The sequence below is a fragment of the Eleutherodactylus coqui genome, chromosome 6 (assembly GCF_035609145.1).
Source record: "Eleutherodactylus coqui strain aEleCoq1 chromosome 6, aEleCoq1.hap1, whole genome shotgun sequence".
In the NCBI taxonomy this organism is placed as follows: domain Eukaryota; kingdom Metazoa; phylum Chordata; class Amphibia; order Anura; family Eleutherodactylidae; genus Eleutherodactylus; species Eleutherodactylus coqui.
In genome coordinates this window covers 12,956,958-12,971,439 of record NC_089842.1, presented here as the reverse complement: position 1 = coordinate 12,971,439, position 14,482 = coordinate 12,956,958, and the positions used below count along the sequence as shown (strand labels likewise).

The 14,482-nt window shown below is 49.0% G+C and overlaps 2 protein-coding genes across 14 annotated transcripts in view; one reads left to right on the top strand and one right to left on the bottom strand.

Annotated features, from left to right (window-relative positions):
- The window catches only part of LDLRAD2 (low density lipoprotein receptor class A domain containing 2), a 38,458-nt gene extending 33,328 nt beyond the window's left edge, over nucleotides 1-5,130 (top strand). For both annotated transcript variants that reach the window (XM_066606262.1, XM_066606263.1), the window contains 3 exons: nucleotides 562-744; nucleotides 3,527-3,682; nucleotides 4,614-5,130. In XM_066606262.1, the coding sequence (XP_066462359.1) occupies nucleotides 562-744; nucleotides 3,527-3,682; nucleotides 4,614-4,864 (590 nt within the window). In that variant the 3' untranslated portion in view covers nucleotides 4,865-5,130. The remainder of the gene's footprint in view (nucleotides 1-561; nucleotides 745-3,526; nucleotides 3,683-4,613) is intronic.
- Nucleotides 5,131-5,162: 32 nt separating this feature from the next.
- HSPG2 (heparan sulfate proteoglycan 2) overlaps nucleotides 5,163-14,482 on the bottom strand; it is a 162,142-nt gene continuing 152,822 nt past the window's right edge. For 11 of the 12 annotated variants that reach the window (XM_066606250.1, XM_066606251.1, XM_066606257.1 and 8 more), the window contains 7 exons: nucleotides 11,936-11,989; nucleotides 11,370-11,445; nucleotides 11,179-11,257; nucleotides 10,654-10,727; nucleotides 10,475-10,558; nucleotides 10,010-10,113; nucleotides 5,163-7,002 (listed from right to left, as the gene is read on the bottom strand). In XM_066606250.1, the coding sequence (XP_066462347.1) occupies nucleotides 6,830-7,002; nucleotides 10,010-10,113; nucleotides 10,475-10,558; nucleotides 10,654-10,727; nucleotides 11,179-11,257; nucleotides 11,370-11,445; nucleotides 11,936-11,989 (644 nt within the window). In that variant the 3' untranslated portion in view covers nucleotides 5,163-6,829. Of the gene's footprint in view, nucleotides 7,003-10,009; nucleotides 10,114-10,474; nucleotides 10,559-10,653; nucleotides 10,728-10,751; nucleotides 10,994-11,178; nucleotides 11,258-11,369; nucleotides 11,446-11,935; nucleotides 11,990-14,482 lie in introns of those variants that run through there. The other variant, XM_066606258.1, reaches the window with a different exon arrangement.

Genomic DNA, 14,482 nt, shown 5'->3' with positions numbered 1-14,482 from the left:
GCCCGATGCTGGGCTGTGAGAACAGCGCCCACTACAGGACGTCGGCCCTCATGGAGTCTGTATGACAGTTTGGTCAGTAGCCGCTGGTTGGTATTTTGTAGGGCTCTGGCAGCTCCTCCTGTTCTGATGCCTCTCTGTCCGGCTCTCCTTGTATAACGACCGGGTCCTGCTATCTGCTCCAGGCTCTTGTTCTGGGGGCACAGCAAACCTTGATGGATGTGTCATCCTGGAGTAGCAGCACCTCCTAATTGGGCTGCAAGTGGCGCCTCATCTACCAGGAGTGACACCAGCAGAACTAGAGAAGAATCAGGAAGGAGGAGGAGAGGAATCGTCTCCCGTCCCTTTTTGAGGGGTCTTGCTGTCGCCCCTTTGGTGCTCCAGTTGTCACTTTCATTTGCACCAAAGCAGGAGAAATGGATTTACAATCGTGACAGATTGACATCCCTGAAGTGGAAGTGACTTTGGCTTATATTGGGATGTGCAAGTGTTGCCTTTGTTTTTTTGGAAGTGTACACGGCTGCCTTTAGACACCAAGCAGATCTTGATCTTTGCTATTTCCAGGCTTCACCTCATCAGAGTGCCGGTCGGAGCCGTACTTCTCCTGCCACAATGGAAAATGTATCCCATCCAGCCTGGTGTGTGATGAGCAGAACATTGATAACTGTGGAGACGGCAGCGATCAAGCCGCTGGGCCTCCAGCCAACTGCGTCGGTGTCTCTGGGGACAGAAAGCGCCCTGACCGAGGTAATCACCCGCACACGACTACAGACTGTGGAAGAGCAGTAAGATACCAGAATCTATATTGCATGACTTGAATGGAGCCCATTCACACCTGCATTACGGCTCTGTTAGGGCTTTCCGTTTTTCTGTTCTGTTTTCGGAATGGAAAAATGGAATTTAAACACAAACTTTTCCGTTTTTTCCTCCGTTGATTTTAGTAAATTTTCAAAAAAAATCAAAAAACAGAAAACAAATGGAAAAGTTTCGTTTTGCTTTCATTCAGTTTTGTTTCCTTTTTTGGATGTAAAAATAACAGTCTGCAGCGCTATTTTTCCTTCCAAAAAACAGGAAACTTTTCCATTTGATTTCCATTTTTTTTGAAAAGCCATTGAAATCATTGGGGGAAAAACAAAGCATTTATTTCCTTTTTAGTTCTGTTTCTCTCTTCCAAAAATGGAAGCGAGAGAATGAAATCCCTAATGGAGCCGTAAGGCAGGTGTGAATGTGCAACAGCAGAGCTGAGCGCGCCAAAGTGGGGGAGACCACAGGGATGTTAAGATGGTTCTCACGGGTGGCTCTGTAATCCCTCCCGACAGTGGCGATAATGGGGCTGGGCACAGTTGCACAAATAACGTATAAGGATACGTTTTGAATAAGTAGTTGTTTTGTCACGGGTGACGCCAGTACTCCAACCTGAACTCCCAAGTGTAGTAATGGCAAAAATAACTTGAGACGAGTCCAGTAGCTTGTATTAGTAAATTGGGAGCACGCAGTTTTACTAAAGCTTTTTAAAAAAAACAGTTGAACTCGCAGCGTTACACAGGTGTAGCAGAGCCGACAATGATGCATTTAATTGACACGATGAAAACAGTAGATTTACAATTTGATCCACACTTATCGTCAACGCTCTCTCTCTATTTCTCTAGAGGTTACTCGGTAGTAATCTCCCCGCAGGTTTGATTAGCTGATGGGCTTACTGGAAGTGTAACATGCAGGTGTTGGATGCAAGTTGTAATGGCCGCTGAACTAATCCTGGCTTTGAATTCACCTAGTAGTTTAACTCGCTGTTTTGTGGAACGCTGGCCTCCAACTCCAATCTTCTCACTGCTGGAAGAATAAGGGAGTGGAAAGGGACCTCGCTACCCTTGAAAGGCTTGTTGAATCACAGCACGCTGCACTGCTAATACACCTCCTTCTCCAACCACAACTTGCTGCAGACTCTCCTTTCCTCCGACTGCTCTGACTCCTCCTTCACTTCCTCTCTCTTCCTGCACTTTTCTCTGCTCTCCTTCCCCTCTGCATAGAGACCCATACTAAGGTTTCCCGCTCTGGACTCTCCCACCAATCAGTGGAGGCGTGACCTATAGCCAATAGGCAACCAGCTATTGCCAACACTAAGCTCTGAGCTTAGGAAGGAGGAAACCAGGTTTCTCCAATGTGCGGCACCTTCTATGCCTACAGGAAGCGCATAGACAGGTGTGACAGGACCCTTGAAGGTGTGACTATTCTGGAGGACTCTCCAGGCCGCTACAAATGGGTGATTGCATGTTGCTAGGATATGCCATCACTTTAGCAAATGATACACTGCCTTATTTTGGCTTCAGTTTTGCGTTTGTGATACGGAAGTGCGTCCCAGCCTGACCGCGAGTCTTCTGACCAGAACTCTAAGCAACAAAGAAATGCAGGATACTAGGAGTTCAGGTCAGGATACACGTGGAGGGCAATATATGGCAGTGTGTCACCAGCCTTACTGTTAGGTGGCATCTGCCCATCCTAAGAATGGACCGACTACAGTCTCTTCAGCGTATCCTACAGTGACGCTTCAGGCCACTTGGATGGAGCTGTGGTGTGACTCCCTGCACAGCCAGTGGCTAGAAGCATCTCTGCCAGAAAAACACCAAAAAGACCCCACCTGTTCAGGATCAATAGGGGTCCTACGAGATCGATGGTATCGCATATGCTATCAATAACATTCTATGCTGGGAATGCCCCTTTAAAGAGGTTTTCTGGGACTTTATTGATGATCGACCCTCCGGATCAGGTAATCAGTAGTTGATCTGCAGGAGTCCGCTGCTCCGAATCCCTGCCGATCGGCTGTTCACCGGCCGACAGTCATAGCAGACAGAGGCGGAAGCGGTTAGCTCTGTCCACATTGCAGTGCCCTAGGTTAGTATTGCATTGACTTCAATGGGAGCTGTGCCTGTAGTCCCTGCCCAGGCTGCTGCACTATGAACAGAGCTGCCTGCTTCCAGCTCGGTCCACAATGACAGCTGGCCCAGCGAACAGTTGATCAGAGAAGATCCCGAGCAGCGGATCTCTGCAGATCAACTTCTGATGACCTGACCCGAGGATAGGCAGATAGTAAAGTCTGAGAAAACCTCTTTAATATCACGCTACACCTGTATTACCTTCTGGATGTCTGAGCTGTGACTGTCTCTGACCTCCAAAAAACAGCAGCCATATCTGACAAGTGGTGCTCTATTATGGACACGGTTTTGCCAATTTTGCTTTGTCTTTTGGGAATCAGGAGTCGCAGACCTGCACTGGAGTCTTCTGGCACATTATTATATACCTCCGCTAACATTAACTACTACAGATGTAGCAAAGCTTCACTTCATTTTAACATATTGACATAACTAACTTTCTGGGCCACCGTTAATTTGCCCTTTCAATAGATTTTCAGTGGCTTAAGATAAACAGAAAGTTATCACAGTCAAGTTAAACTTTGCTACATCTGGACCATCAGGCACATCCTGAACACATTTTATTGGGCTTCTCCTTTCATTCTCTCTTATTTCTGTGTCAGACACCATTGGAACCAGGACTCCTGTCGAGGCCGTAAGCCCCAGCGCAGGGTCCGTACCTGATCTACAGCTGCCGGCGGTAAACCTCACCTGTGGGAATGAAGGGAACCAGAAGCGGCTTGTTCCAAGCATTGTCCAACCTTACGGGACGGACTCAGGTACCGCACATTTACTGTTCTTCTATTCTGGGGTTTGTGGTACTACAAAGTAGTAGGATGTAGTAGATCTCAGTTGGTTGTAAGTGATCCAGGGGATATCCCTTATTTGGGGTCTGTGGAGAATGTACTGCAGCCCTATTAACTCATACATGTACCTAACTCCTCTCTGGGCCTCCCAGCAATATCAGCCTCATGTTCCTCCAATGGGGTCAGGTTTTCAGAATTTCCTGTAGAGGGAGCTCTGCAATTTCTGACACTGTAAACCTAGCACTTCACCTGTATAACATTAGGATTTTCTCGCCCGAGTTTTATGCGTTGTGAAATGCAAAAAACTTGCACGGAAATACAACCCATTGTTTGCAATGCCTGCATTTACATAGGTGACTTTTCTCTTGCAGCGATGCTGCGGGATAGAACATGTTGCGGTTTTTCTGGGAGTTCGCAGAAATCTCGCCTGTTATTTGCAATGGGTGATTAAAAAAAAACGGGATGGGGAGAATCCAGGGCCTCCAAGCCGGGCTGCAGTTCCAGGAGGCCGGCATGAGGCGGCCGGTTTTCCCCTTATAGGGTGAGTAGGCTTAAAATAGGGGGTCAGCAAAAAAGCACCTCCACCAGAGACATGGGTAGGTTAAACCAGAGGCAAGTGCTGGGGTTGCCTTGAGTAAAGATTTTGGAGGTTTGGCAAAGTCCCAACCCAGTCGGGCGTTGCGGCCCCTCGATTACAGCACAACCGCATCAGTTACGCTGAAGCTGCACAGCAGTTTGAGTTCATGCAAGGCCTCGTCCGTGATGGTCCGGTGCTACAGACGTGCAGTTGTGCTGCATACCATGATGAGATGATGAGCGCTAACCACAACCGCCTGGCTGTTAGTGTGAACGGAGCGTCGTGTCTGATTGGGCCTTGTGTGATGAACCTACATCTGTCTTTCAGAGCGGAGCTCCTACGCCCCCTTACTCTACCTGTACGTCATCCTGGGCTTCATGGTCGGCGTGGCCCTCTTATTCTGGTGTTGCTGGTCGCCGGGCTGGTTCATCTGGAGAGTTAGCGCCTGCAGATTCATTCCCTGCTGCAACTCCTTCTGCGCATCCTGTCACCTCTGCACCCGGAGCTGTGTCGTAAAGGACACTATTCGACCCAGTAAAGTGACCCCTCAGGACGCAACGCCTACCGTGCCGGTGTGATACTAGTCCCTGTATATAGGGACACGGCTGGTAAGGGGTCTTTGTTTTCATGTGAACCCTTTATGGGGATCCCCGAGCCGAGTCTCCTGGAGGATGACATCATTCTGACCTTGTGGGTACAGTTCTACCTCAAGAATCACTAGCCAGTGCGGACAAGCTCCACTTCTGGACGCTCTCGCCGGCCGTGTCACCTGTTTATGTACATTCACATGTTTAACAATTTTTCTGCTAAAACAAATACAGAAACTTTACATTTGTTCCTTTTATTGGTCGGACTCAGTGACACGACGACTCGATCCATGTTCCAAAATCTGGTTTATTAGTTAGTTGTGAAACCCAAGGCACTGACGTAACGGGACGACATGACAGGTTCTGCCCCTGAGCTGTAGGACCTCTACATGCAGAGCCTATAGCCCTTCTGTTAGCACCAGTATGGCCGCACGGTTGGAGGTTGTACAGCCCTCAGATGTAGAGATTTGTTTCCTATCCCTTCCTAGCTTTCTGTTTGTTGGCTCGCTTGTCTGTTCTACTGTTTGTTCTGATGCTTCTACCTGGAGCTCATGTTGTCTTACTCAGTGGTGCTAAGAAGAAAACTCTTGCAGACCTCCTCCAATCACTTGTTGCCCTTAGTGGGGCAGTACGGGAGCGGTACGCTCAGTGGTGGGGGATACGAGTGCTGTATGGTTTATATAACCCACGCTGGGGATATGACCCTATAGGGCGACCTTATAAAAACCGGGGCTGACAGAATGACTCTATGCATCAGGTTATCCCTGACGTGTGATGCACATCGGTTGCTGCCGAATACTAATCTGCCCCCGTCAGCCGTAGAGCTTTTCTCAGTGCACATTATAATTTATGCAAACTCCAGAACAGTCCAGAGACTCCAGTAGTTTAAATTTGTTCTGGTCTTAAAGACCAGAAACTTGTCCACCCAGGATCCCCACGTAACATTGTACATAACACAAAGCTTTCACAGCTCATACAGGACTGGTGCCCGCCATGTCCTGCGGGGCAGAACGACTCACCGATGCTCCAGGAGCAAGGTGTTATACGCAGGAGGTGCGCGCACGCCAACATCAAAGATGTGACCCTGGCTCTAGGTATCTATATCCTTGTCTATATCCAGTACACACTAAAACAACCTCAGCTGTATAGAGAAAACCCCTGAAGAGGCCGGCAGTGGAGAGGAACAACGAGGATCTAACGCCAAAATCTGGACCTGAGCGTCCGGCACCTTTGTCATATACTAATGACATAAATAATATGTAACGAGCACTGAGGAGACCCTACAGGGACACATATAAGATGTTTGATCCTGCAGCCCCTCCATACGTCTTCCCTGACGACAATAAATATGCTAATTGATTGCTGGGACGTTCGTGGACTCCTCAGACGAGGCTATATGAGCATCTATGGGTGCTGAATGTGAAACTTCCAGGTGGCACTCGCTGGGGAGTAGCTGGGGCACCGTCCTGATAAGGGCGACACCACACATCGTCTGTAGGACAAGACCTATTGGATTATCGGAGTTTGTACGGGTCCACGATCTGAGAGCGGGTTCAGGAGACAAATACGATGACATGCAAATACACGAGAGCCGCAGCGCTGGCATCAGAGAGGTGACGTCACACATCGGGTTTAGTTAGTTGTTTTTTTGGTTAGGGATTCTTTTTAAAAAACATACATCTGGTTCAATACATACAAATTTCCTTCATCCAGCAGTAAAACACATGGAAATCTGAAGACATTAAAAAAATAATTAAAAAGAAGAGATTCTGTGTAGGTAATACAGAAATGCGCAATCCAAATACTTTCGTTAGCACCACCTCTTGGTTTTTGGTAGCAGCAGAAGCACCTTTTGTATATTTAGACTCCGTTTTGACACTGTCTTTTCTTTGTGTTTTTTTTCAATAGTCTCTCACTTTTGCCCCAGTTATGGCTGTTGGGAAGCCCCGTCCGGACCTAGGAGGGGCACTCTCTGGTGTTGTGCGCTGTCTCTGCGTGGTGCTTCAGGTCGATGGGCTGGTGAAGCTGGGGAGATGGTCGGGCATTTAGAAGTACCAAGTTTTTGATGCATCCAGTAATACCAGTGGAGAACTTTCCTCCTGTCATCAGCTTCACATCAGGAGCGCCACCTGGAGGGAGGTAGAGGTCAGGAAATGTGCCAACAAGAGGTACAAGTACATATAACTAAACTTCTCACAGATTGTTTACCTGAGCATAGAAATTAAGCCTGCAGGGGGCAATAACGAGCATATCGGAGAGGCCATGTGGCTGCTATGGGGCCAGGAATATTTGGTCCCGAACCCTTTACCACTGGATGGCTGGAACAAATGCAGGACTTCCGTCTCCAGAAGAACTAAAGGGGTTGGGGAATGCCTTAAGGGTCATGGAAAGGGAGTGAAGGGGAAAACAACCACCAAATCCTTCTGTCGAATGTGCCAAAATCCAGCACCTTAGGGCCATGTTCACACCGGGCAGATTTGACACTGATTTTCCATCTGGACACTTTGCATGGAAAGTCTGCAGCATTTACATTAGCAGTAAAGTGGAGGAGATTTTCAAAATCTTGTCCACATGTTGCGGAAAAAATCAGTGCGGAAATTAGGGTGCAGAGCGGATTATGGATCCACAGCATGTCAACTCTAGTACTTGATTTGCTGCGGCGGTGAATTCTGCTCCGAATGGTGCGACTTTTGACGTGGATTTTGCATTGCGGATTTGCTGCAGAATGTCCACTCTGGACTTTCCGCAGCAAATTCTGCCTCATGTGAGCAGAGACTAATTAGCGGCCCATTTTGATCTTTGCTATCGGGGTCCCCTCTTTTCTATGTACGCCACTGCTGCAGGGTGTTGCACTGTATTACAGGGCTGCTGCAGGGTGTTGCACTGTATTACAGGGCTGCCGCAGGGTGTTGCACTGTATTACAGGGCTGCCGCAGGGTGTTGCACTGTATTACAAGGCTGCTGCAGGATGTTGCACTGTATTACAGGGCTGCTGCAGGGTGTTGCACTGTATTACAGGGCTGCCGCAGGGTGTTGCACTGTATTACAGGGCTGCCGCAGGGTGTTGCACTGTATTACAGGGCTGCTGCAGGGTGTTGCACTGTATTACAGGGCTGCCGCAGGGTGTTGCACTGTATTACAGGGCTGCCGCAGGGTGTTGCACTGTATTACAGGGCTGCCGCAGGGTGTTGCACTGTATTACAGGGCTGCTGCAGGGTGTTGCACTGTATTACAGGGCTGCCGCAGGGTGTTGCACTGTATTACAGGGCTGCCGCAGGGTGTTGCACTGTATTACAGGGCTGCTGCAGGGTGTTGCACTGTATTACAGGGCTGCCGCAGGGTGTTGCACTGTATTACAGGGCTGCCGCAGGGTGTTGCACTGTATTACAGGGCTGCCGCAGGGTGTTGCACTGTATTACAGGGCTGCCGCAGGGTGTTGCACTGTATTACAGGGCTGCTGCCACTCATAAGTGCTGCTTTATCTCATGCACTTCTCACATCGTAGAGTTTAGTGGGCTCAATCAGTTGGTACCTCTTTGCAATCACTAGAAGAAGCCCCCCCCCCCCCACACCCTGTTTTCCTTCAGGGGGTCTTGCCACCTTTGCTTTCATCTTGGAAACTTCCTAACGCATGAAGACTCTTCCTCCATAGATGTTATTGTACTACCCATTTCAATCCCATAACCTCTTTGGCCCGCGGTAAAACCTAAAGGAACCAGGTGTTGGGATGGGCGGGGGTGGATGGTATTTCACTGAACGGCAGATTGTAAATAGGGGTACGTTGGGGCATATTGCTAGGATATGTTGCACTCTACTGATTTGCGGGGTCCAGACCTTGACTCTGCTGGAATGAAGCGCCGGAGCCTCTCTGGAGTTTCTTACTTTGTGCAGCATCAAGCCAAATCGAGCTCTGAGCACAAACGGTGTATCAACCCCATTTACTTGTAGTGGAGCCCTCCATAGGAATGTTCCCAAGGGACCCTCCATGATGGGGCTCGTCCACTCCCTAATCAATCAGGTACGATGTATTGTAGTGATAATTATAGAAAACCGTCCTGAGGCTTCTTTCACACGCAGCACTTTTCAGCAAATTGCCATTGACTATAAGGCTGCACAGTGCATTGTGCATGCGGTGCTTTATAATGCGGAGGCCGCTGATGGATGGATCAAGTTACGTCCATCAGTGACCGCGTTCTAGATGGAGCCCCCATGCTAGCAGTAAGTCCGGCTGTACTGAGCAGTGTTATAACAATGGGAGGTTCCAGGCTGGTAAAACACATTGAGTCCTCCTATCACCGTTATTCCTACACCTCTGCAGACAGAAACCAACCTGCTAAATTCTCCCCTTTAATTTCAATGGTGCAAAGTCCGCCATTACTAATTCAGCAATATCTACTATTTACTTAGACAGAAGCTCTTTTTTGTAGACATTTTTGAAAATGTGACCTCAGGAAATGCAGCCAAGTTGATTATCAGCTTTGATTTATCGCCTTCGTGTCGGACGGTGAAAATAACCCTTTCTTTTAGACTGAACCCGGTTTATCATCTGTTTCTGTAAAGCCAAGTGAAAACCGCAACTACATGCTAGTATCTAAGTAACTAAAACACCGCAGGACAACCAATCAGTTTGCTTCTTGACTAGCTTGATTGGTTACTATTGGGAACCCCGGCGCCCCTTCTGCACCGGTTCGGGTCCCTTTTACATGGATGAATGTCCCAGCGATAAGCAGTCGGCGAGTACAGCCGGACAGAGATCTCTGTCAGCCGCTCATAATAGTTTACACAGGCCGATTGTCATTTGATTTTTATGCCTCCAGAAACTAAACGGCAAACGAATTATCATTCACCATTCAGTCGCTGCAGGAATGTACACTCAACAATCATATTTCAGGGTCCCGTGATCCAGCGCAAATGTGAATGATGATCGGCCCCTGTCAAAGACCATTACTATTAGGGTCTATTCACACTTAATGCTTAAATCAGATTTTTGAAAATCGCAGTACATCTACATTAAAGAACGTGGGTGATTCCACATCGCCAGAAATGGTGAAAAATCATTTTTTCCCTAATAATAGAAGACTCGTTATTATGTGTTATAGTCGGCATTGTGCAGGGATCTGCGATCAGTTAACTTACCCAGATAGACCTTGCCCTTTGTGTCCACCATTATATTTTTGCCTGGTGAGCTTCCAGTGATCACTTCCTCCCCGTCAATGTGAATTGCGCCGGTCTTCCCCTCCCTGACGAAAAAAAGGCTTTTAATAATAGTGAATTAGTGCAACGTCACCTGATGCTGAACACTTGTAGCCTATGAGATGTTCCTAGTGATGAAGTCTATCCAAAGTTGTGGCACGGTCTCTAGTCGTGGCACGGTCTCTGCAGCTACAAAAACGAATTCACGTCGGACATTTTTTTAAAAGGCCTCATGTGAACCTGAAGTCACTCCGAACGCGACCCTCAGCGATTAGGGACACTCAGGTGGTCACCTTCACTACATTCTACACCAACATCCCATCCTGGTACCATCTGCATTCATCCAGACAAGAAACAGAAAGCACTAATAGTCATGGGACTGAGCAGATATCAAACATCGCCCCTCACCGGATGGCGGTGATCTTGTGCCACTCTCCGTCGTTGATGGGATCCTCGGTGACAATGTTGGCCTCGCCGCTGCCCAGCTGGTAACTATTCAAGGTGAGAATAGAGAGGATTGGAGAGATGACAAAACACTTGAGATGCAGACGTTCGGTCTACGATAATCTCCAAGGCATCGGCCTCACCTGAAGAGGAGGTGTCCGTCCCGCAGCCCCAGGCTGATGAAATCCTTCTCTCGGCCACCTTGGTCCTTCTCCTCCTGTCAAAGGAAAAATGGATAAAGTACTGATCTGCCGCCGCCGATCACCCGGTCACACAGGACCACGCTGTTACCGGCTCTAGGACTGAAGCTGCTAGGATTAATCGTCAATACATCTACCGACACAGAGGGGGATTATACAAAAACCTCTCTGAACGTGAAGCTTGCTTTGTGAGTGCCAACTCTTCTGTTAGTAAGTCTTTGACTTGTATCATTATAAATACCTGGTTAGTATCATGCAGATCATGGTCGAGAGAGAAACCTTCCTAATGGGATATGGAAATAAAAGCTTTAATGTTGGGAGCATGCAAGCACCATGAACGAGGCCTCTGCAAACCCAAATATCGTCCCGTGTGATCTGTATATGAGCGGTGTATGGCCGTGCACCAGTATACACCTATGAAATACTGTAACCAATGCTGTACGAACACGAACCAGCTAATAGACTCACCATCCCTTGCCACAAGATCACACCGTCGGTAGACGTGGTCCGCAGCTCCAGCTCAATGGTTTCTGGAGAGTCTGGTCGGCTGGAAGAAACACAGAACATGATTGATGTCGTCATCTGGCACATCAGGAGGGAATGCCGGCGGCTCAGAATCCAGAATATCTGACCAGAAATAACAGCGTTCACTTTCCTACCTCCTGGGAAATATTTGCTTCGGAAGAGCAACGTAAGAGTCGCCGAAGAAGGAGGATCCATAAACTCCTGGAGCGTCTGTAAAATAAGCAGAAAAATCTCATTGGCTGAAGTGGTGGATGGGAACCTTCCTGAACCAATCAGGGGCAGTCCACATGAGAAGAATTAGTCAATCATCGTTGGGAAGGGATTGGAACCCCCAAAATAAAGAACAGAAAGAGAGTGGAAAATTATAAAACGGACGTTCAGACCTGAAGCAGAAGGTGATTTGGGACACTGGACATGGAAATGCTGCAAACGCTCAGAATGTGGATTTTATCTGCCAGCCACGATGTAGAATCTGACAGATGTTACCATCTGCACTACAAGCCCCAGCAAGAGCATTGTCTGAAAAATGCTGGTCACTTCAGGCTGCAATTATGGCCTTCAAATAGTAGTCTGCTATTATACATGAAGACTAAAGCCGCTAAAGCGGATTCCGGTGGTAGCAAATATCCCAAATCACTTTAAATCAGGTGCTGAAAATGTAGGAATTAGAATAAAATAAAATAAATTGGGGATACAATACCGTTCCCCCCACTCCCTTCGTGCACGCCGTCATCCAGGTTTGTCGCTGCTGCTCCTGTACAAGTGCAAATAAGCTCATTAACACAGTAACATAGACAAAGCCAAGCTTCTAACTACAGAACAAGCTGTGGGCACTAATACAGGTAACTGTGTGTAGAGGAGATGAGGACACCGTGACTGATGAGTAACTGCGTAGGAGGAGTGAGGGCGCCGTGACCGGCGATGAACTGTGTGCAGAAGGGGATGAAGACACCATGACAGGCGAGTAACTGTGTGTAGAGGGGATGAGGACACAATGACGGGCGAGTAACTGTGTGTAGAGGGGATGAGGACACCATGACCGGCGAGTAACTGTGTGTAGAGGGGATGAGGACACCATGACAGGCGAGTAACTGTGTGTAGAGGGGATGAGGACACCGTGACTGATGAGTAACTGCATAGGAGGAGTGAGGGCGCCGTGACCGGTGATGAACTGTGTGCAGAAGGGGATGAAGACACCATGACGGGCGAGTAACTGTATGTAGAGGAGGTGAGGACACAGTGACGGGTGAGTCACTGTGTGTAGAGGGGATGAGGACACCATGACAGGCGAGTAACTGTGTGTAGAGGTAATGAAGACCCCATGACAGGCGAGTAACTGTGTGTAGAGGAAATAAGGACACCATGACGGGCGAGTAACTGTGTGTAGAGGGGATGAAGACACCATGACAGAGGAGTAACTGTGTGTAGAGGAGATGAGGACACCGTGACGGGCGAGCAACTGTGTGTAGAGGGGATGAGGACACTGTGACAGGCGAGTAGCTGTGTGCAGAGGAGATGAAGACACCATCACGGGCGAGTAACTGTGTAGAGGGGATGAAGACCCCATGACGGGCGAGGAACTGTGGGTACAGGGGATGAAGACCCCATGACGGGCGAGTAACTGTGTGCAGAGGAGATGAAGACACCATGATGGGCGAGTAACTGTGTGCAGAGGAGATGAGGACACCATGACGGGTGAATAACTGTGTGTAGAGGGGATGAGCACATTGTGACAGGCGAATAACTGTGTGTAGAGGGGATGAAAACACCATGACAGGCGAGTAACTGTGTGCAGAGGGGATGAGGACACCATGACGGGCAAGTAACTGTGTGTAGAGGGGATGAGGACACCATGACGGGCAAGTAAATGTGTGTAGAGGGGATGAGGACACAGTGACAGGTGAGTAACTGTGTGTAGAGGGGATGAAGACCCCATGACGGGCGAGTAACTGTGTGCAGAGGAGATGAGGGCACCGTGACGGGTGATTAACTGTGTGTAGAGGAGATGAGGACACAGTGACAGGTGAGTAACTGTGTGTAGAGGGGATGAAGACCCCATGACGGATGAGTAACTGTGTGTAGAGGGGATGATGGCACCGTGACGGGCAAGTAATTGTGTGCAGAGATGAGGACACCGTGACCAGCGAGTAACTGTGTAGGAAGGGTGAGGACACGGTGACAGGCGAGTAACTGTAGAGGCGATGAAGACAACATGACGGGCGAGCAACTGTGTGTAGAGGGGATGAGGACACCATGACAGGCGAGTAACTGTGTGTAGAGGAGATGAGGACACCGTGACGGGCGAGCAACTGTGTGTAGAGGGGATGAGGACACCGTGACAGGCGAGTAGCTGTGTGCAGAGGAGATGAAGACACCATGACAGGGGAGTAACTGTGTGTAGAGAGGATGAGGACACCGTGACGGGCGAGCAACTGTGTGTAGAGGGGATGAGGACACCATGACAGGCGAGTAACTGTGTGTAGAGGAGATGAGGACACCGTGACGGGCGAGCAACTGTGTGTAGAGGGGATGAGGACACCGTGACAGGCGAGTAGCTGTGTGCAGAGGAGATGAAGACACCATCACGGGCGAGTAACTGTGTGTAGAGGGGATGAGGACATAGTGATGGGTGAGTAACTGTGGGTAGAGGGGATGAAGACCCCATGACGGGCGAGGAACTGTGGGTAGAGGGGATGAAGACCCCATGAAGGGCGAGGAACTGTGTGTAGAGGGGATGAAGACACCATGACGGGTGAGTAACTGTGTGCAGAGGAGATGAAGACACCATGACAGGGGAGTAACTGTGTGTAGAGGAGGTGAGGACACAGTGACGGGTGAGTAACTGTGTGTAGAGGGGATGAGGACACCATGACAGGCGAGTAACTGTGTGTAGAGGGGATGAAGACCCCATGACAGGCGAGTAACTGTGTGTAGAGGAAATAAGGACACCATGACGGGCGAGTAACTGTGTGTAGAGGGGATGAAGACACCATGACAGGGGATTAACTGTGTGTAGAGGAGATGAGGACACCGTGACGGGCGAGTAGCTGTGTGCAGAGGAGATGAAGACACCATCACGGGCGAGTAACTGTGTATAGGGGATGAGGACACAGTGATGGGCGAGTAACTGTGTGTAGAGGGGATGAAGACCCCATGAAGGGCGAGGAACTGTGTGTAGAGGGGATGAAGACCCCATGAAGGGCGAGGAACTGTGTGTAGAGGGGATGAAGACCCCATGAAGGGCGAG